This window comes from Mytilus californianus, unplaced genomic scaffold, assembly GCF_021869535.1.
Source record: "Mytilus californianus isolate M0D057914Y unplaced genomic scaffold, xbMytCali1.0.p SCAF_5, whole genome shotgun sequence".
Taxonomy (NCBI): domain Eukaryota; kingdom Metazoa; phylum Mollusca; class Bivalvia; order Mytilida; family Mytilidae; genus Mytilus; species Mytilus californianus.
Window position 1 is genome coordinate 86,575,742 of NW_026262701.1, and position 24,029 is coordinate 86,599,770.

The 24,029-nt window shown below is 33.6% G+C and overlaps 1 protein-coding gene across 1 annotated transcript in view; it reads left to right on the forward strand.

The window, feature by feature from the left end:
* The window catches only part of LOC127701652 (multidrug resistance-associated protein 1-like), a 74,109-nt gene that overhangs the window by 10,128 nt on the left and 39,952 nt on the right, over positions 1-24,029 (forward strand). Inside the window, exons 8-15 of the mRNA XM_052205641.1 lie at positions 1,599-1,841; positions 5,127-5,319; positions 6,509-6,695; positions 15,491-15,624; positions 16,273-16,410; positions 18,363-18,509; positions 21,363-21,447; positions 22,025-22,091. Of these exons, the coding sequence (XP_052061601.1) occupies positions 1,599-1,841; positions 5,127-5,319; positions 6,509-6,695; positions 15,491-15,624; positions 16,273-16,410; positions 18,363-18,509; positions 21,363-21,447; positions 22,025-22,091 (1,194 nt within the window). The remainder of the gene's footprint in view (positions 1-1,598; positions 1,842-5,126; positions 5,320-6,508; positions 6,696-15,490; positions 15,625-16,272; positions 16,411-18,362; positions 18,510-21,362; positions 21,448-22,024; positions 22,092-24,029) is intronic.

Genomic DNA, 24,029 nt, shown 5'->3' on the forward strand with positions numbered 1-24,029 from the left:
TGACTGTACACATTCCCTATGACTGTACACATTACTAATTCCTATACCTCACTGTTCACATCCTGGTATAACCCTTTCCAGAATCTCATTGCCAGAATCGCAAATTTTACTCTAAAATTATAGTTTGAAGTTAGGTATCTAACTTGTCGGGAAGTAGAACATTTTCCCTGCAATGAATCTCAATGAAGAGTCAGTGATTAGAGATTTTTAATCCCTGTTGATTTAAAGATAATATTTAGTTTATATAGATTTACAAATTGTTAATGATATTTTGTCTTCCAACATACTCGTAATCAAACTTGATTATAAAGCTGGAAACCTTTTCACAGTTGCTCTGCACTGCAGCGAACCAGTATTTATACCAGTATTCTTCCCAACAAGGGAAATAAATATATGTTATTATACTTCACGTAAAAATACAATATTTTGATTGGCTTATATGAGGGTGTTAATTTACTCTATTCTATGGTAAATACTCTATTACCCTTCACAGAGACACTTGATCAAGTGTGCGCTTTATTAAATACGACTCTATCCTATGGCAAATACTCTATTACCCTTCACGGAGACGCTTGATCAAGTGTGCGCTTTATTAAATACGGATGGTTGTTATGTACAAGACGTCATAGTTTATTACTTTGAATTTGAAATTTAATCGACAGTAATAACAGAACATTCAGTATAATAAATTAAATAACACATATCTGAGAGGGTGATAGAGCAGATTGTTACCCCTCGAAAAGACATTGTCAACCTTGGCTTCGCCTCAGTTGACAATGTTTTCTCAGGGTAATAATCTGCTCTATCACCCTCTCAGCTATGTGTTATTTATTTATTATTATGATTTTAAATCAGATTCTGGCTTTTGTAAGTGAGTTTCTAGAAAGTCCTATACAAAAGAATAATTGTTTTTTCCACATACAAACCTTATGATTAAGGTAGTCATTATATTCAGTTACCTTTTTTGTTTTGAGAATGGGAGTAATGTGTTAGATATGTTAGGACTTTAATAACCCCACTACCAAATAATGTTTACAACTTTATATTTTCAGAATTGAACCTTTTTTTATTTTACACTTCCTTCACCTTTAAAAGTACATGCTTTGTGCAAAATTGAAAACAAAATCGTGCATTTATTACATCAATAAAAAAAAAAAAGAACTTTGATACATAAACAAAACAAACAATGAAAAGTTGTTTAAATTTTGTAAGCATTATATATTGCGTGTATTGCATTCCTGTGAAAAAGATTAAAAAAAAATTGCACTGAAGTTTTGTAATCTTTTATTGTTTCAGAAGAAAGGAAAGTTGCTCATTACAAAATTTGATATTGAAATAAAATAAATAATTCTCTCAAGTTAATGAACAAGTGTTCAGTAGGCAGAACCAGTTGAGTAATAATGTAATTTTGATTGTTTTTAATCATTTTGACATATGGTAATAATACAGTTGAAATATGGTAGACAAATGAATTAAATTTTAAAAAAGAAGGCATTTTTTTCTTCAAAAAGAATCTTGAAAGAATAATGGAATTCCGTGAAATGAAATGTTGTTTCGATATATTTTAGTTTGATGAATATTTAAACCTTTATTTGTAGAAAAAGTGTCAAATATAGTCGGCCTGCACAATCCATTAATCAGGAACATCGATCGTCAGAGAAAACACCATTGTTGTCAAGACAACCATCTGTTACATTTAAAACTGGAAAGCCAGTGAAGAAAGAAAATAAAGGCTCCCTATTTAAAGTACTGTGTAAAATATATGGACCATCGATGTTGAGAGCATGGTTCTGTAAATTCATGTACGATTTGATGCAGTTTACCTCACCTATACTTTTAAGGTATGTACAAAATAACATTTTTCTTTTTACATGTCATAACAATATTAAAAAATTTATATTGGTCAAGATGCGCAGTTCATCTAGGCGACAATGGTAGCCTTTACCTCCATTCCTCTGTCCATATCGTAACTTGGATATGTATGATGGTACGTTTAGAAGCTGAGACATTTTTGGCTCACCTTTCCAAAGGAAATGTGAGCTTTTGCCATCACTTGGCATCTGTCGTCGTCGTCTGTCGTCATCCATCGTGGTCGTCGTCATCGTCGGTCCGGTATAAACTATTTCAAACATCTTCTCCTCTGAAACTACTGAACCAATTCCAACCAAACTTAAGCTGAATGATCCTTATGGTATCTAAAATAAAGTTTGTGCTTTATTTTCTGTTTCGTCAAAAAAACATGGCCACTGTGGCTAAAAATAGAACATAGGGGTAAAATGCAGTTTTTGGCTTATATTTCAAAAACTAAAGCATTTAGAGCAAATTTGACACGGACTGAAAATGTTCATCAGGTTAAGATCTATCTGCCCTGAAATTTTCGGACGAATCAGACAAGCTGTTGTTGGGTTGCTGCCCCTGATTTGATGATTTTAAGGAAATTTTGCTGTTTTCGGTTATCTTGAATATTATTAAAGATAAAGATAAACTGTAAACAGCAAAAATGTTCAGCAAAGTAAGATCTACAAATAAGTTTTTTATGACCAAAATTGTCAATTGACCCCTTAAGGAGTTATTGCCCTTTAAAGACAATTTTTCACAATTTGTTCATTAGTTTGCTTACTTTAAATTGGGCTTAATGAGTTTCAGAGTATCTAGTATAAATTTTGTACTATGGCTAAAATGGAACATAGGGGTAAAATGCCTTTTTTGTGCTTTTGAAGAAAAAATATGACAGATACAAAGAACATTTAAATGGCATTTTTAAGCCGCTCATTAATATATATTGAAAAGCAAAAATGATCATTGATGAAAGATTTAAGCAAAATATTACAGGTGAGCGATTCAGGCTCTTGAGAGCCTCTTGTTACAGATGCAGTTAAATTTTTGGGGTAAGAAGTCAGAATAAATTTTTCTGAAATTGGGCAACCCAGAAAGGCCCCACAATATGCTGCTTCTGCAAGTGAAAAGTCTATTTTCACACAGTTAAATTATTTGGAAATTCAGTTCTTTACAAACATTTAATAAGTTTTTGCATCTATAAGTTAAAAGGAAATAATTAAAGATGACTGACACCACCTAGTTTTTACATCCAAGATGATAGGTAGAAGTAAATTTGTTTTCTGCTGCCCAGTTAATTAGAAAACAAAATTGAAATAGTGAGCAATGAGTGTTGGCTTTTGGTGTAGAAATAGCTAGAAATTTGGAGGAAACTCTTTGTGACGAGCAACATTTTCTGTGCAAAAGGGGTGTTCTTCATTCTTACTATTTCAAAAATTTCGGAACCATAGAGTCCCCTTAAAAAATGCCATTTTTCTATCAAAAAAAGCTGCAGCACCATATGTCTTTTTCAGTTTTATTCACAACCAAAGGTTTTAATTCAGAATTTGACAGTTTTATCAACAGATCTTTTATATTAAAAAAGCAGGACCCCAAAAGGCTACCATTGTCTCCTATGTAAATAATTATTTCATTTTAACCTTTATTGTACAGGCTTCTGCTATTCAAAAAAACACAAATGGTGAAGCTCAGTCAATGACTTAAAATAGCATGATGTCCAATATCATTGCATACAGTTTTTTTTACTTCTATTTATAGTTGAGTACCTAACTTTGAGGTGCATTAGGGATATTGACTCATATGTGAATGCTTGGAAAAAATGTCATTGTAAACTTGACTTGTACAATCATAGTAAGATCTTCATCCAAAGTTGATTTTTATGCCCCATTTATGGGCATTATGATTTTCAGTCTGTGTGTCCTTTCGTTCGTCCATCCATTCGTTCGTCTGTCCCGCTTCAGGTTAAAGTTTTTGGTCAAGGTAGTTTTTGATGAAGTTGAAGTCCAATCAACTTGAAACTTAGTACACATGTTCCCTATGATATGATCTTTCTAATTTTAATGCCAAATTAGAGATTTGACCCCAATTTCACGGTCCACTGAACATAGAAAATGATAGTGCAAGTGTGGCATCCGTGTACTATGGACACATTCTTGATTCTTCTGCATTTAAAGATTATCAAATGTTTTTATGCCCCCGCCGTTTCTGTTCTCTAAATTTAGTTTGCCTCGACTAAATGTTATGAAACTTATACACAATGCTTATTACCACAAAACACAGATTAAGTTTGAATTTAGGTGGCGTCACTGTAACCATTATAGAGTTATGCCCCTTTACAAATGGAAAAATTGCTTAATTTTTCGTTTCCATTCTCTAACTTTTGTTTGACTCAACAAAATGCTATGAAACTTATACACAATGCTTATTACCACAAAATACAGATCAAGTTTGATTTTTGGTGGTGCACTAGTACTGTTCTAGAGTTATGCCCCTTTACAAAAAGAAAAATTGCTGAATTTTTTGTTTCCGTTCTCTAACTTAAGTTTGCCTCAACCAAATGTTATGAAATTTTTACACAATACTAATTACTACAAAACGCAGATCAATAACAAATTTGGGTAGCGTCACTTTTACTGTTCTTCAGTTAAACAAAGGGCAATAGCCCTGAGATGAGATGTAGCCTAAACACATCCTGGAGTTTGAAAAAACCATTGATAAAATGTTTATCTCTGTTTTCCTAGTTAAAATCAATGACATAGACTTAATACGTCATTCATTCTCTTTCTACTCGACTGAGAAAATCCATATCACTTGAGTAGCATGAAATGAAAAATTGTCACAAAAAAAAAAAATCAAAAGCAAATTTAAGAAAATAGCGATAAATTATAGATATCTTGTCTGTTTTTTTTACTCCATATAACTTAACCATATCGTGCATATAATGTTATTCTGCACCTCTTATTTTGGTTTGTTGTCAAAATTATTTTTGGAGTTTCCCTAAGCATTTATAGACTTTTGCCATTGTGTGGGGGTGGTCCACATTGTTTCCTCAGATAAATAACAAGTTTGTTTTGATCTCATCATATTATTCAGAACTAGTGATAAGAAAAATAGATAAAAGTTCAATTTTTATATTGATTGCTGTTTATATAAAATAATTATTCCCTACGAATGACGGAAAATCAGCAAAATGGCTGCCTCAGGATTGCAAATATAAGTTAGATATCTGATTTGAACATAGAAATTTTACCACTTATAAATGATAAGAGATATATCATTGTACATTTCAGTGCCTTGATAGGGTACACAACAAATAAAAAATCCGGTAAAAACGTGCAACCAGAATGGCATGGTTATACATTAGCTGGAGCCTTCTTTATTGTGTCATTTCTACAGTCAACATTTTTCCATCAGAATTTTCACATCGGTATGAGTACAGGAATGAGGGCCCGATCGGCAATGATTGCTGCTGTTTACAAAAAGGTTTGTATGATGTAAAAACTTTTACACTCTTTTACACAAACTTCAAAATATTTATTGATGACAATGCTATTAAAGAGAGAAAATGGCATTGAATATTAAAAAGAGTTTTTTCATATTACTGACTTTTGACTTCTGTGTATATAATTTTCGAAAGGTTACCAACTCTGTGATAGTACTTTCTGTTACACTGTTAATTAAGAGCAACTAAAAAACATAAAATCGAGGTTACAATTTTGAGAAAGAAAAAAACATTTCCAATGATTTTTGTCGCATACAGAAAACATAAAACAGTTATTCTTCCCCCCAAATTTTACATATTGTAAGCTGGATTTTACATGGTTCAGTTGCTCTTTCTTGACCAAGTACCAGAATGTCCTACCACAGAGTAAGTAACAAAAATTATTAACTCCGGAGTCGAAAGTCAGTAATATCAGAATAGTCTATTATACTGTTCTATTTTCTTTAAAGTGCTTACCTCTGTTTAAGAATCCTTTCAGGACTAAATTCATAGGTGCCAAAAGCTTCTTTTATTCCCACCGTAAAAATTGTATTATTTAATTCTTATTTAAAGTTGTCAAGATAACACAATACATGTATATAATGAAATATCAAGGTAATCATTTGACCTGATCCATAAAATGAATATGGTATATTACAGTATAAAAAATCAATACTGTGGATTCATTTTTATTTGTGTGGTACATGTATTAAAATTCATGGATTTTGTTAGTATAGGGGGAGCCACAAATTAAAAACAACAAGGAAGTACAACTTTCCTAAAGGCCAGTATTCAGAATTTGTCAAATTAACAAAATCACTAGTTTCCATGAAACTCTAATCTTTCCTGATGGGTGGAAGAACTTTTTTAGGGATGCCAGGATTGGGCCTTTTTTTGCGAAAATTCAGGATTGGGCCGTTATTTTCATGGGAATTTGTGATTTACATCATCGGTACTCTGGAATTAATGATTAATTTTTCGGGATCCAGGAAAGAATGCTTTATTTTTCGGGATGACACCCCCTCCTACCACCCCTCTTTTCTCAATCTACTAAAATTAATTTCCACCAATATAAATAAATCATCAGGACATGCTTCTTGTATCATTCTGTAATAACTGTAGTCCATATTACCAACATTTTAAGTTCACTCCTTAGTCACAAATAATGTAGTTATTTGACCTTTTAAACAGTCCCTTACAATGAACAATGAAGCCAGGAAGACATCAACTGTAGGTGAGATTGTAAACATCATGGGTGTTGATTGTCAGAGACTTCAGGATATGTCAGGATATTTGTGGATGTTGTGGTCTGCACCATTCCAGATTACATTGGCTACATTGTTACTATGGCAACAGTTAGGACCATCTGTTTTGGCAGGTATGTATAGAATCTAGTTATTGTATGGAACTGAACTTTTAATTCTTTTAAGTTTCTGTATTGCAACTGTAATATCTTAATTAGTTCTTTTGTTTTAATGTTACATAGATATAAGAAGATGTGGTATGAGTGCCAATGAGTGCTAGCTTTAGTTGCTCATCATCTGGTAGTGATCATATAAAAAAGTTTTTAAAATACCCTATTAATCAGGAGATGTAAATGCAATCATGAGAAATACTGATTTTTGTCGAGCCTGCGACTTTTGTCGCAGAAAGCTCGAAATAGGGATAGTGATCGGGCGGCGGCGGCAGCTACGGCAGCGGCAGCATTAGCTAACTTCTTAAAAGCTTTATATTTTAGAAGGTGGAAGACCTGGATGCTTCATACTTTGTATAAAGAAGCCTTATGTTACGAAGTTTCCATCTGTCACATGTCCATTGTCCTTGACCTCATTTTCATGGTTCAGTGACTACTTGAAAAAAAAGTTAAGATTTTTTGTAATGTTAATTTCTCTCTTATTATGAGTAATAGGATAACTCTATTTGGTAATTGCGTACCTTGCAAGGTCCTCATGCCCGTCAGACAGTTTTCACTTGACCTTGACCTGGTTTCATGGATCAGTGAACAAGGTTAAGTTTTGGTGGTCAAGTCCATATCTCAGATACTAGAAGCAATAGGTCTAGCATATTCGGTGTATGGAAGGACTGTAAGGTGTACATGTCCAACTGGCAGGTGTCATCTGACCTTGACCTCATTTTCATGGTTCAGTGGTTATAGTTAAGTTTTTATACGACCGCAAAAAAATTTTGTGGTCGTATATTGGTATGACGTTGGCGTCATCGTCGACATTGTCGTCGTTGTCGTCGTCCGAAGACACATTGGTTTTCGCACTCTAACTTTAGTTTAAGTGAATGGATCTCTATGAAATTTTACCATAAGGTTCAATACCACAAAAGGAAGGTGGATATTGATTTTGGGGGTTATGGTACTAACAGTTAAGGAATTAGGGGCCAAAAATAAGCATTTTTGTAACTTCCAGACATAACTTGTGTGTTAGTGTATGGATCTCTCTGACATTGTACCACAAGGTTCCATATCACAAAGGGAATGCTGGGATTGATTTTGGGGGTAATTGTCTCCAAATTTTAGGAATTAGGGGCCAAAAAGGGGCCAAAAAAACAAGCATTTTCTACTTTCATGACAATAACTTGTGTGTAAGTGTATGGATCTCTCTGACATTGTACCACACGGTTCCATATCACAAAGGGAAAGCTGGGATTGATTTTGGGGGTAATTGCCTTCAAATTTTAGGAATTAGGGGCCAAAAAGGGTCAAAAAACAAGCATTTTTCTAGTTTCATGACAATAACTTGTGTGTAAGTGTATGGATCTTTATTAAATTGTACTACAAGGTTCCATATCGCAAAGGGAAAGCTGGAATTGAGTTTGGGGGTAATTGCCCAAAACGTTTAGGAATAAGGGGCCAAAAAGGGGCCAAAAATAAGCATTTTTCTAGTTTCCAGACAATAACTTGTGTTCAAGTGTATGGATCTCTCTGAAATTGTACTGCAAGGTACCATACCACAAAGGGAAGGCTGGGATTGATTTTTGGGGTAATCGCCTCAAAATTTTAGGAATTAGGGGCCAAAAGGGGGAAAAAAACAAGCATTTTTCTAGTTTCAGGACAATAACTTGTGTGTAAGTGTATTGATCTTTATGAAATTGTACTACAAGGTTCCATATCACAAAGGGGAAGCTTGGTTTGAGTTTGGGGGTAATTGCCCTAAACGTTTAGGAATTTGGGGCCAAAAAACAAGCATTTTTCTAGTTTCCAGACAATAACTTGTGTTCAAGTGTATGGATCTCTCTGAAATTGTACTGCAAGGTACCATACCACAAAGGGAAGGCTGGGATTGAGTTTGTGGGTGATGAATCATAAGGGGGTTCAAAAAATTTGGGGGGGGGGGATTTTTTTTTCCTTTTTCTTCTTTAAAATTTTCCATTTTAAATTGGTTATTTCTGATTTATATATAAAAGCAAATAATAATGATATTGTTTGAATAGGTAAATTAAAATTTTTTAAGTTCTGAGACCACATTCATTCTGTGTCAGAAACCTATGCTGTGTCAAATATTTAATTACAATCCAAATTCAGTGCTGTATCAAGCTTGAATGTTGTGTCCATTCTTGCCCCAACTGTTCAGGGTTCGACCTCTGCGGTCGTATCAAGCTGCGCCCCAGCAGAGCATTTTATTTTTGTGTTTTGGTCTGTTTTTCTTATACTGTATGCAATAGGTCTACTATATTTGGTGTATGGAATGATTGTAAGGTGTACATGTCTAGCTGGCAGGTGTCTTCTGACCTTGACCTCATTTTCATGGTTCATTGGTCAATGTTTAGTTTTCTTGGTTAAGTCTGTACCTTAGAAACTATAAACAATAGGTCAACTATATTTAGATTTATATTTAAGATTGTAAGGTGTACATGTATTTCTTGTTTGGTTTATATGACCTTGACCTCATTTTCTTGGATCATGTTAAATGTATGTGATAGTTGTAGTAAAGCTTTATATTTAGGACTATCCACATAATATCAATGATTAGTAAAGAAGGCGAGACATTTCATCGTGTGCACTCTTGTGATTAGCTAATTATCACTAATCACCATTGTTTCCCATTGGAAAAGTTCAAATTAGGAATCAACAATTTTTTATATAGATTTCCCAAAATCATGTTTTAGAGCTTTATTCATTGTGCAGTCAGGACAAAAGATAAAAATCGTGTAGTTCACGTCTAAATTGTGAAAGTTGGCTTATATTAAAATCTGACTGTTAAAATATCACCACTGAGGTTTTTTTTATGCCCTATTTTTGGGCATTATGTTTTTTGGTCTGTGCATTCGTTCGTTCGTCCATTCGTTTGTCCGTCTGTCCCGCTTCAGGTTAAAGTTTTTGGTCAAGGTAGTTTTTGATGAAGTTGAAGTCCAATCAACTTGAAACTTAGTACACATGTTCCTTATGATATGATCTTTCTAATTTTAATGCCAAATTAGAGTTTTGACCCCAATTTCACGGTCATCTGAACATAGAAAATGATAGTGCGAGTGGGGCATCAGTGTACTATGGACACATTCTTGTTGAGTCATGTAGTAATAACTATGTCCATCTTTCTGTCTAATTTACTTAAACTTACTCATTCATAGCAGAATAAAGAACCAAGATATACGCAAAATTCTGTGCTGGTGTAATTTCATGTATGTGTATGAAAGCTGACTTATTGTAAAATACATATATATAAAATATGGTAAAGCTGTTATTGCTTATTGAGATTTTCCAGATTGAAGCTTTTTGAACTTAATATTTGAAGATCTGCTTTCTTCATAAAATTATTTGAAGTTTCTCAATTATCTTGTATTAACAGTTTGTATAAAAGACATTAGTCGGTCAGATATCAGTACAGTTAAACATGTATAAACCGACAGGCTATGGGACTATGAAAAAGGGCGGGTTTGGACAGTGGGTCCTTTAATTCATGTTTCTGTTTTAACAGGAAGTTATTGACTTGTAATGAGATATTTTGCATGTTAAATTTCTGTCTAATTGTAAATTGTAAACTGATAAAAACAAATACTGTAATAATCTGTTTATCAAAAGTTATGTCATGATTTGTGTGAAAATATTGTGACATGAACATTACTGTAACAAATGTTCCTTGCCTTTCACCATTGAACTAAAAACAATTGTTGTTTTGAGTCTTCGTATTCATTGGCATTTTAATTTAGAAATATCTGAAATTGGTTGTCCCCCGAATTCAAAAAATCATATTCTAACTTTTTAGCTCACCTGGCCCGAAGGGCCAAGTGAGCTTTTCTCATCACTTGGCGTCCGTCGTCGTCGTCGTTAACTTTTTATACGACCGCAAAAAAATTTTGTGGTCGTATATTGGTATGACGTTGGCGTCGTCGTCGTCCGTAGACACATTGGTTTTCGCACTCTAACTTTAGTTTAAGTGAATGGATCTTTTTGAAATTTTTTACCATAAGGTTAAATACCACAAAAGGAAGGTTGGGATTGATTTTGGGGGTTATGGTACCAACAGTTAAGGAATTAGGGGCCAAAAAGGGGCCAAAAATAAGCATTTTCTAGTTTCCAGACAATAACTGTGGAACGGCGTATGGATCTCTCTGAAATTATACTACAAGTTTCCATACCACAAAGGGATGGTTAGGATTTGCTTTGGGGGGTTATGGCTCAAACCGTTTAGGAATTAGGGGCAAAAAAGGGGGAAAAACAAGGTTGTCCTGGTTAATGGACAAATACTTTAGTACAAAACATAATTTAAAGCAGTGTAAGGGAGATAAATCAAATACATCATTGAAATTATCTCCCCTACACTGCTTTTAAATTATGTATAAAGTAATGGTTAATGAACAATAAAGATAATTTAAAACAGTGTAAGGGAGGTAATCCAAATTTTTTTTTAACAAAAAAATCCATATGAAAGATTTGACACTATATTTTTAATTCTATTATAAAATAGATTAAGTTAGCACTATGGTAAATTTAAATGGGTAATTATGGTTGCCAACTCCATTGGAAATTTGAATTGAGATTATGACCATATCTTGAGGGAAAGAATTTTTTGGGGGAAAAAAGGGGGGGGGGGGGGGGGGTAAAAAGAAATTGTGGGGGGATCAATTTTTTCTCATTTCAGATTTCAGAAATTAAAAAGAATTATTCTTCAAATATTATTTTTTTTCAAATTTCAAATATTGAAAAATTTCAAGAAGTAATCTTTAATTGCACAGTATGGCGCATTAGATTTGTAAAATCTTTGATCACATTTATTTATTTGTTATGCCGAATCTAACAGTGTATTTAGATTTTTAATTTTGGGTCCAGTTTTCAAATTGGTCTACATTAAGGTCCAAAGGGTCCAAGATTAAACTTTGTTTGATTTTAGCAAAAATTGAATATATGAGGTTCTTTGATATGCTGAATCTAAACATGTATTTAGATTTTTGATTTTTGGCCCAGTTTTTCAAGTTGGTCCAAATTGGGGTCCAAAATTAAACTTTGTTTGATTTCAACAAAAATTGAATATATGGGGTTCTTTGATATGCTGAATCTAACCATGTATTTAGATTTTTTATTTGTGGACCCCGTTATCAAATTGGTTCATATTGAGGTCAAAAGGGTCCAAAATTAAACTTTGTTTGATTTCATCTAAAATTGAATTATTGGGGTTCTTTGATATCCCAAATCTAACCGTGTATTTAGATTTTTAATTTTGGTTCCTGTTTTTTAAATTGGTCTACATTAAGGTCCAAAGGGTCCAAAATTAAACTTAGTTTGATTTTAACAAAAATTGAATTCTTGGGGTTCTTTTATATGCTGAATCTAAACATGTGTTTAGATTTTTGATTATGGGCCCAGTTTTCAAGTTGGTCCAAGATAGGGTCCAGTATTTAAACTTTGTTTGATTTCAACAAAAATTGAATATATGGGGTTCTTTGATATGCTGAATCTAAACGTGTATTTAGATTTTTGATTATGGGCCCAGTTTTCAAGTTGGTTCAAATTGGGGTCCAAAATTAAACTTTGTTTGATTTCAACAAAAATTGAATATATGAGGTTCTTTGATATGCTGAATCTAACCATGTATATAGATTTTTTATTTGTGGGCCCCGCTATCAAATTGGTTCATATTGAGGTCAAAAGGGTCCAAAATTAAACTTTGTTTGATTTCATCAAAAATTGAATTATTGGGGTTCTTTGATATGCCAAATCTAACTGTGTTTTTAGATTTTTAATTTGGGTCCCTTTTTTTAAATTGATCTTCATTGAGGTCCAAAGGGTCCAAAATTAAACTTAGTTTGATTTTAACAAAAATTGAATTCTTGGGGTTCTTTGATATGCTGAATCTAAACATGTGTTTAGATTTTTGATTATGGGCCCAGTTTTCAAGTTGGTCCAAGTTGGGGTCTAAAATTAAACTTTTTTTTATTTCAACAAAAATTGAATATATGGGGTTCTTTGATATGCTGAATCTAACCATGAATTTAGATTTTTTATTTGTGGGCCCCGCTATCAAATTGGTTCATATTGAGGTCAAAAGGGTCCAAAATTAAACTTTGTTTGATTTCATCAAAAATTGAATTATTTGGGTTCTTTGATATTCCAAATCTAACCGTGTATTTAGATTTTTAATTTTAAGTCCCGTTTTTTAAATTGGTCTACATTAAGGTCCAAAGGGTCCAAAATTAAACTTAGTTTGATTTTAGCAAAAATTGAATTCTTGGGGTTCTTTGATATGCTGAATCTAAACATGTGTTTAGATTTTTGATTATGGGCCCAGTTTTCAAGTTTGTCCAAGTTGGGGTCCAAAATTAAACTTTGTTTGATTTTAACAAAAATTGAATATATGGGGTTCTTTGATATGCTGAATCTAACCATGTATTTAGATTTTGGACATTGGACCATAATAGGTAAATTAAAAAAATTCAAGTTCTTAGACCACATTCTTTCTGTGTCAGAAACCTATGCTGTGTCAAATATTTAATAACAATCCAAATTCAGAGCTGTATCAAGCTTGAATGTTGTGTCCATAATTGCCCCAACTGTTCAGGGTTCGACCTCTGCGGTCGTATCAAGCTGCGCCCCAGCGAAGCATTTTATTACATTTTGAACTTCTTCTAGAGAACCACTGAATGGAATGAAACCAAACATGGCATGAATGTTCCTTATGAGATGTTGACCAAGTGTTGTTACTTTGCAGTCGGTCCATCATCCAAGATGGCCGCCAGCGGGGGACTTAGTTTAACATAGGACCCTATGGGAAATACATACAAATGTCTTCTTTTAGAGAACCACTGAATGGAATGAAACCAAACATGGCATGAATGTTCCTTATGAGGTGATGACCAAGTGTTGTTGCTTTTCAGTCGGTCCATCATCCAAGATGGCCGACAGCGGGGGATTTAGTTTAACATAGGACCCTATGGAAAATACATACAAATGTCTTCTATTAGAAAACCACTGAATGGAATGGAACCAAATATGGCATGAATGTTCCTTATGAGGTGCTGACCAAGTGTTGTTACTTTGCAGCAGATCCAATATCCAAGATGGCCGCTAGGGGGGGGGGGGGGGGGGGGGGCTTAGTTTAACATAGGACCCTATGGGAAATACATACAAATGTCTTCTTTTAGAGTACCACTGAATGGAATGAAACCAAACATAGCATGAATGTTTCTTATGAGGTGCTGACCAAGTGTTGCTACTTTGTTGCCGATTTACTGTTCAAGATGGCCACCAGGATATTTTATTAAATAACGGGACCAATATTAATCCAAATTTGGCCTCAATCATTATTTGGGTATCTGTTATGATTTTTATCTATATTTACATGATTTCTAAAACCAAAGTAGAGTCAGGTGAGCGACACAGGCTCTTGAGAGCCTCTAGTTTTTACATATCCTCGTATGTCAAATCAATCTCTGTAGCAATAGTCTCTGACTCGTCAGTTTCAGTTTCACTTTGAGTTCATTGTTTTCATTTGCATTAATATCCTCGTTGTTTGAATTGTTCAAGGAGAGTTTTGTTTTACTTTCATCATTCATTTCTTACGTTGGTATAGAAGATAAAAAAGCAAGAATTTTATCAAACTAAATTTCATCATGATCGAAACATTGTCGTACAATGTACGATATCCATAAACCTGACAATGGATTATCGTCATCCGGGTCTTCTTTATTATCAGGGTTGTGAAACCCAGCATTTTGAAAACGCTATGTAAATTTCTTACTTCACGATTTGAAAATTTATCAAAACGTAAGTTCTATTCATGATATATTAGAGTTTCTTTTACTTCATTTTAATTAAAACTTAATAGTGTTTCAATAATAAAGCTACTGTAAGTTCAAGGTTTAACACCTTGCTAATTGATTATCCTGAAAAACCATCTTGTATAAGCAATTATGTCTTTATTGCATATCAATCAATACTGTTATCATGCTACATTAATTAAACCAACCGATTTTGTCAGGTAATAATTAATGTAATGTAAGAGAATTGGGACTGCATAATTAGATCGGAATTTGGAATATACAATGTCCAGTTTACAGGAGGTATTTTTACGAAGACTTTGAAGGGGAAAATATGGGACTTCAATTTTCGGCCGGAATGGAAGCAGGTTTATTCAGGGTTCCTTTTGCCCAGGTTTGACTGTATATATATGGTTTTCTCCAAAAACTGCTAAAGATAGCTCCAATGTGATTTATGTCATTGATATGTATATGTGATTCTCCCTACACAAAATGATAATTTGCTGTAAGATGTTTTATACAAATATTTGATGAGGAATAACATATCCTTTTGAGCAGGAACTATGTACCCTTATACACTACTTGAACAGTGTCAAGTATAAGTCAAATAAGTCGATTTCGACATATTTATGATATCATTAATAGCATTTCTGAGCTAAATGGTCAAGATAGTATCATTTTATTCTTTTTTCATGAAAACTTTTTTAACAAAAAATAAAATATTGCAATTTAGACTCCTCCTTTCACTTCATGTAGTTTTCTAGAGTTATGTCCCTATGAACATAGAAAATTTAAAGAATTAATTAATTATTCCCATATGTGACAATGTTTTAATGCTGACAGCAGTGACTAAGGGCTTAAGTTGTTCAGTTTTGCTTAAATATTCAATTCATACAAAATAAACATTGAAGAGACAATTAGATATTTTTCTAATGTAGAAGTATTGATGCTAAGATTTTTTTCTGTTAACAGGACTTGCAGTAATGATTTTGTTAATTCCATTAAATGCTGCCATCTCTGTCAAACAACGTAACATGCAGACAGCTCTGATGAGATACAAAGATGCTAGACTGAAGTTAATGAATGAAGTTCTCAGTGGTATTAAGGTATGGACAAGATAGTGTATCACAGAAATTATGAAGTCCTCTTGTTTTTAGATATGAATGGATTAGACATATTTTATAATAGGGAGATGTGGTATGATTGCCAATGAGACAACTATCCACTAGAGTTCAAATAAGTAGATGTAAGCTATTTTAGGTCACCATACAGCCTTCAACAATGAGAAAAACCCATACTGTGTGGTCAAGACATATTTTAGAATAAGGAGATGTGGTATGATTGCCAATGAGACAACTATCCTCTAAGAGTTCAAATAAGTAGATATAAGCAATTATAGGTCACCATATGGCTTTCAACAATGTGAAAAACCCATACCGTATAGTCAGCTAGAAAAAGCCCTGACATGAAAAAGTGAAACAATTAGAAAGAGAAAACTAACGGCCTAATTCATAACAAAACAATTTACGAAAAATATATATGACAGACATAAACCAATGACAACCAATGATTTACAGCCTCCTGACTAGGAACAGGCACATAAAGAATGTGGTTTGTTTATGTATTTTGCTATATACCAAATTTAGATTTAAGATCATTGTAGAAAAAATATGCTGTACATATTTACATTTACTGTCTGTAATTATAGTGAACCAATAATGGGATGCCTACAATATCGTCTTGAATCTTTGTAGGTTTTGAAACTGTATGCTTGGGAACAATCATTCCAGCAGAAAATTATAGACATCAGAAACAAAGAACTGGGTATTCTGAAGAGCTATGGCTACCTCCAGGCATTTAGTACCTTCTCCTTCACTTGTGCTCCTTTTCTGGTAAGATTTTTACATTAGATTGATTAGCACTTCTTGATTCAAATAGCGTCATTGACACTTATTATTGGGTACTGACATGAAAATATGGATTTTTTTTGCCCCCAACGTAGCGGAGGGGGCATTAAGTTTTACCCTTGTCTGTCTGTACGTCCGTCCGTATGTCTGTCCATACATACGTACATCCCAAAATTGGTTTCCGTTCTCTAACTTAAGTTTGCCTCAACCAAATGTTATGAAACTTATACACAATGCTTATTACCACAAAACACGGATCAAGTTTGAATTTCTGTGGCGTCACTTTTATCGTTCTAGAGTTATGCCCCTTTACAAATGGAAAAATTGCTGAAATATTCGTTTCTGTTCTCTAACTTTAGTTTGCCGCAACTAAATGTTATGAAACTTATGCACAATGCTAATTACCAGAAAACACAGATCAAATTTGAATTTTTGTGGCGTCACTTTTACTGTTCTAGAGTTATGCCCCTTTACAAATGGAAAAATTGCTGAATTTTTCGTTTCTGTTCTCTAACTTAAGAGTGCCTCAACTAAATGTTATGAAACGTATACACAATGCTTAGATCAAGTACAAATTTGGGTAGCGTCACTTTTACAGTTTTTGAGTTATGTCCTTTTATAACGTTATATGCAAGTGGGAGCATCATCTGTGTCCCATGGACACATTCCCCATTTATTTTATTAAAATTTGGAAATCATTTTAAAGTAAGTAATGTAATAATAATAATAATAATAATAATAATAATAATGATAACTTTATTTAAAAGAGGTTGACTCAATTATCATTCACTAATCTACATTGAGGCCCTCACAAAAAACATACAGAACAAATATTACAGATATTACAATTTTAGAACATATATCTAAACTTTCATGCTAGATGATTGTCTGTAGAACAAGAAAAACAAAATAATACATTCTACACAAACATTAAAAGACATGATAGAGTTTGAGAGTTGTTACATATCATTTATAGTTAAAAAATCTACACATTTTCTTTTAAAAATTCCTGAGATTCTATCTCTCCTGCATAGCTCTGATTCCTTGTCACTTCTTGTCTTTATCTTTCGTCTTATTTGTATTTATCAGCACTACAACATTTGTATTAGGCTTTGGACTATTACATATTTTGGTCTTCAGCATAACTCAAGATATGTTAGTTGTCAAATATGCATCTAGTGCAGTAAAATTGGTATTGTTAATGTTTCATCATAAGAAACTGTAAAAATTAAATACAAATGAGACTACATGAAATGTATTTTATAGCATCTATTTTAAGGCCCTTTTCAATTCAAAAGAATCACTGAATTGTCAAGTTGACAAATTTGATGTCATACAAATCTTATTTACAATTCTGAATGCTTTCATTGTCCCTCTTTTACACAATGCATACATAAATACTGTGTACAATATTATGTTAGTTTTGAATTAGTTCTGTGTATTTCTTTTTTAAATCCCCAAAATAAAAATCTGTCAAATGTTATCTTTACAATGTACCAGCTTCCAGTTGTACATTTTTATTGTGTTGGTACATTTTGCAAAGCCAAAGATATTTCATAAAATATTTCTTCATTGTTGAGTATATTTATAGCAAAATTGACCATTTGCATGAGGTAAGATAATTTTAGACATTACTGGACTGAAGTGACTTATCTTATTACAAAACTAGTGTTACTTTTATAAACATATTAAACTTGTATGCAAATTTGTCCACCATTACTTAAAACCACACAAGTTCACTGAAAATGTTGACTCACAATTTAAAAAATTAAACGTCATAATTAAAAAGTGATTGTTGTATGACGTCAGAAGGTTATTAGTAAACAGATCTAGAGTCAATCAGAGACAAAGTTCAGCTAAATACCCAAAGTGTAAATACAACTATTATGAAATGATATACATGTATGCATGAAAATATTTTGAACATTATATTTCAGGTAACACTTGCCTCATTTGCCACCTATGTACTGATATCAGATGAGAATTACCTGGACGCACAAAAAGCTTTTGTTTCCTTGTCGTTGTTTAATATACTCAGGTTTCCCATCAATCTACTACCCATGATGATCTCTTATGTTATACAGGTAGATAATATATTAAGATTCCCAATAGGCTGTTTTGTAAATTATAAACCTCATTTGATTTTATTTATAATATTGGTCAAGGCCTTGAAGGCTGCTAGTGGGAAGTAGACTACCTTGACCTATAATGGTTTTACTTTTACAAAGTGTGACTTGGATGAAGAGTTGTCTCATTGGCACTCATACCACATCTTCTTATATCTATCTATATAAGAACTAAGATTTGTCATTACTCCTAATCACAGTTTTTAAAACTGTTGTGTTTGTCAGTCATGACCTTTAATTTCATTTTTGACCATCTAATTGCAGGTATACAACTATCACATAATTTAGAAAAAAAATTAGTTTAAGGTGATCTTTTTGACTAAACACATTCCCTAGCAGAGGCATACCACTTTGTTTGCATAATTACAAATATGTGCATATGCTCAGGTGTGAAATTTAGAAATATGAATTAGAAAGATTTCAAGATGAAAAATAAGTTATACAAAGTATTTTATGTTATCTCGAGTATTTACTTGAAGAAGTAACTAGAAAGAACTGCTCAGGTCAAGAATATGTACACAGATTTCACATATTCAGTCTCTTACATATGACAGACTATCTTTGTCTTGTCAATATACAGAAAATGTGTACTTTAAAACAATAGTAAAGTTTCTAATCAGAGTTTGATTGCATTAATACAGAGCAAAATGCAAACATAAGTCCACTGATGTTCCACACTTCAAATGGTTCACTGTCAGTTAACGGAACTCTTAAAATTTGCTGTTATAAAATTTTTGAATTTATTTTAAATAAAGGAATATATTTTCCTCAAGCAAATCTCTGATTCCTTTTCCAGATTATACTTTAGGTCCTTTTTGGTTTTATCAGCTCATCAAGATTTTTATAAGTTATGGTTTTTGTCTCGCCTTGACGGAGTCAAAAAGCGAGACATAGGTATGCTGTTTCCGGCGGCTGCAGCGTCAACAATGTATTAGTTTTTGATTAGGTCTAGTTTAAGGTGAACCACTAGTGGTTGGTCAATGGTATTTGGTATGCAGTTGTATTAGCACTGGCACATCTCATTTCCATGGAGATTATTTGGCCTTGCCCCCTCAGTCATGGTCTATTGACTTTGAAACTTTTGCTTAGTTTACATGTATTAGTTTGTGATTAGGTCAGATTATGGGGAACCACTAGTGGTAAGTCAATGATATTTGGTATGCAGTTGTATAAGCATTGGCATATCTCATTTCCATGGAGATTATTTGACTCTGCCCCCTCAGTCATGGTCTATTGACTTTAAAACTTTTGCTTAGTTTGTGATTAGGTCAGTTCAAGGGGAACCATTAGTGGTAGGCCAATGTTAATTGGTATGCAATTGTATAAACATTAGCACATCCCATTTCCATGGAGAATATATGGTCCCGCCCTCTCAGTCATGGTCTATTGACTTTGAAACTTTTGCTTAGTTTACATGTATTAGTTTGTGATTAGATCAGTTTAAGATGAACCGCTAATGTTAAGTCAATGACATTTGGTATGCAAATTTATTGGCATTTGCAAGTCTCGTTTCCCTGGAGATTATATAGCTCCACCCCCTCATCATGGTTCATTAAATTTGAAACTTTTACATAGTTTACAAATCAATGTTTGTGTTTAGGTTTGTTGAAAGGGAACGACTGATGATAAATCTATGGTATTTGGTATGCAGTTGTATTAGCATTGGCACATCTCATTTCCATGGAGATTGTTTTGCCATGTAACTTCAGTCATGGTTCATTGACTTTGAATATTTGCATAACTTACATGTTAGAGTATTGCTATTTTAATTTCAACATTTGCATTATCAAAAGTACAAAAAGGCAAGACATATCTCTGTGTTAACGGTTTATTTCAAATATATTGGCCTCGAGCATCACTGAATTGTTGAAATATTCATGTGGTGGAGTAAAATGGTACCGTGAATGTTATTTTCAATGTAAGAGTAAATGGAAGTTACTGGAATCCTTATCAAAAGTAATTGTTCATTGCCCTTGATAGGTTACAATGCCTTTAGTTACAGAGTCTAAATAGATGAAAAACAGGATAGAAAAAAAGATGTCCAGCTAGATCAAATCTTATTTGGATTGATTGATTAGTGCTTCCTTACTTTAATATTTGGCAAATATTTTATGCATATTTAGAATGAGAACAAATTAGAAATTTATATAAAAGATAGGTTGTGCAAGGAAGGGCGGTTTTTGACTGTAATTATGGATAGGGGCAGAAATTTTGCCTTGCAATAGGCCTTTGTATCCACCCCTCACAGAGTTGTTGCAAGGGTTCTTTAATATGTAGAAAGTGTGGCACTCAATCCACCAGAGGCATCAGATTTAACATCCCCAGTTCGACTGTGGAGCTGTGAGTTTATACATCCCGCACAGCTAAACAGACACCCCACTTTAGCAAGGGTTTTTCTGCCAAACAGGAGAAGTCTAGGAATGACCATATTTCTACACAAATAAACCCTTGGGTTAACCTTTTTTGAAACCCTGCTGCTAACCTTACACTTCATATGACTTGTAAAATAAATTCAGAATTAAGTATCAGCAGATTGTTTTTATAAATAAACAAATTACAAGAAAGTCAAGAAAAAGCCATTTAGGATGTAAGGACCTCTGTGACCAGTTAAAATAAACAAATTGAATTCTGCTCCAACGAACAGTCTATTATTATATTGGTCTAATTAGACATGTTAAAAAGATATTTTATCTTTGCATCATACAGAAAAGTTCAATGATATAGTGAGCTCAATACTACAAACTATCCGAAAGACTGCAAACATATTTTCATATAGCACTAACAGCAAATATATTTTCTTTATGTTCTCAGCTGAACGTATCTATTACAAGATTGAGCAAGTTTTTGAAGAATGGTGACCTTGACCCTGATAATGTTCAACACAGACCATTAGAAGGTAAATCTCTAGACATAGATATTTTTTTTATAGTTTGTATGTCTACTTTGAAGTATCAGATTTCTTACTTGTACTTTATGTAGATCTCTCTGTTATTTATAAAACTTGGTAATTGTATAAAATCCTTGAGTTTCCAAAATAACATCATAATCTATTCTTTTGATAATTTTTAACTGGGTTTTCTGAAGGAAAAAAACAATTATTGAATTGGTGCAGTACAATGGGCAGGCTGCTCCAGGCTGGCTGCTGCCAACAGTTTCGAGGCATTGACTTATGAACTGTTCAACCAAAGCTTTTCAAATTTTGATATGTTGATACTACATTTATATTACAAAATGGAGGTCAATTTTGATATTGACAATTTTCACTTTTACTGTTCAGGAGTTCAAAATACCAAAAAAACATAGTTTGCTGTCAATTTGACAGCTCATTCCTTGTTGAATGATATTGTGATATTGTTCAGTCTATGAACAATACAAAACGTACATTCTGTATGTTTTTTTTCTTTTCAAGCCAGGGGTTAAGGATATTATAAGTATGATAATTATAATACAGATGTACATTTATTTGTTAATAGGTGTAGCAATTAAAGTGGAAGGTGGAACATTCAGCTGGGACAAAGAACTTCAACCAGCCTTGAAGGAGTAAGATTTGATAACTTTGTTATAGTCTTATAGATAATCTTATTTATTTTGTGTTATGTTTTTATTTGTTTCTATATTGACAGCATATGCAAAGGGGGGGGGGGGATTGGTGGGGTGTGTGCCTCCATCATAATCTGAGCATGTACTAGTCTGAAAGAAAATCACAAGGTGAATACTAAAGAATACCATATGGACCATGAAGCTTTATTTGATTGATTGATTGATTGGTGTTTAACGCCACTGTCAACACTATTGTGCTATTTCGTGGCAGTCATTTTTATACGACCGTATGGTCGTATATTGGTATGACGTTGGCATCGTCGTCGCCGTTGTCGTCCGAAGACTCTAACTTTAGTTTAAGTGAATGGATCTCTATGAAATTTTACCATAAGGTTCAATACCACAAAAGGAAGGTGGGGATTGATTTTGGGGGTTATGGTACCAACAGCTAAGGAATTAGGGGCCAAAAATAAGCATTTTTGTAACTTCCAGACATAACTTGTGTGTTAGTGTATGGATCTCTCTGACATTGTACCACAAGGTTCCATATCACAAAGGGAATGCTGGGATTGATTTTGGGGGTAATTGCCTCCAAATTTTAGGAATTAGGGGTAAAAAAGGGGCAAAAAACAAGCATTTTTCTAGTTTCATGACAATAACTTGTGTGTAAGTGTATGGACCTCTCTGACATTGTACCACAAGGTTCCATATCACAAGGGGAATGCTGGGATTGATTTTGGGGGTAATTGCCTCCAAATTTTAGGAATTAGGGGCCAAAAAAGGGCAAAAAACAAGCATTTTTCTAGTTTCATGACAATAACTTGTGTGTAAGTGTATGGATCTTTATGAAATTGTACTACAAGGTTCCATATCACAAAGGGAAAGCTGGAATTGAGTTTGGGGGTAATTGCCCAAAACGTTTAGGAATAAGGGGCCAAAAATAAGCATTTTTCTAGTTTCCAGACAATTACTTGTGTTCAAGTGTATGGATCTCTCTGAAATTGTACTGCAAGGTACCATACCACAAAGGGAAGGCTGGGATTGATTTGGGGGTAATTGCCTCAAAATTTTAGGAATAAAGCGCCATAAAGGGGCAAAAAAACAAGCATTTTTCTAGTTTCACGACAATTACTTGTGTGTAAGTATATTGATCTTTATGAAATTCTACTACAAGGTTCCATATCACAAAGGGAAAGCTGGGTTTGAGTTTGGGGGTAATTGCCCTAAATGTTTAGGAATAAGGGGCCAAAAAGGGGCCAAAAAACAAGCATTTTTCTAGTTTCCAGACAATAACTTGTGTTCAAGTGTATGGATCTCTCTGAAATTGTACTGCAAGGTACCATACCACAAAGGGAAGGCTGGGATTGAGTGTCGGGGTGATGAATCATAAGGGGGTTCAAAAAATTTAGGGGGGTGGATTTTTTTTCCCTTTTTTTTCTTTAAAATTTTCCATTTTAAATTGGTTATTTCTGATTTATATATAAAAGCAAATAATAATGATATGGTTTGAATAGGTAAATTAAAATTTTTTAAGTTCTTAGACCACATTCATTCTGTGTCAGAAACCTATGCTGTGCCAAATATTTAATAACAATCCAAATTCTGTGTTGCATCAAGCTTGAATGTTGTGTCCATACTTGCCCCAACTGTTCAGGGTTCGACCTCTGCGGTCGTATCAAGCTGCGCCCCAGCAGAGCATTTTATTTATTGGTGGAGGAAGCCCGAGTGCCGGAGAGAACCACTGACCTTCGGTTGGAAACCTGACAATCCTAGTCAATTAAGACTGGAGTCAAGTGCACCTGCCCCATGCGGGATTTGAACTCACAACCTCAGTGTTAACAGGCTAGTGATACAGTAGTTCGACTACTTAGACCACTCGGCCACCGAGGCCCAAGCTTTAGTTGATGCAGGTACAAAATCTAAATTACCACTTTTACA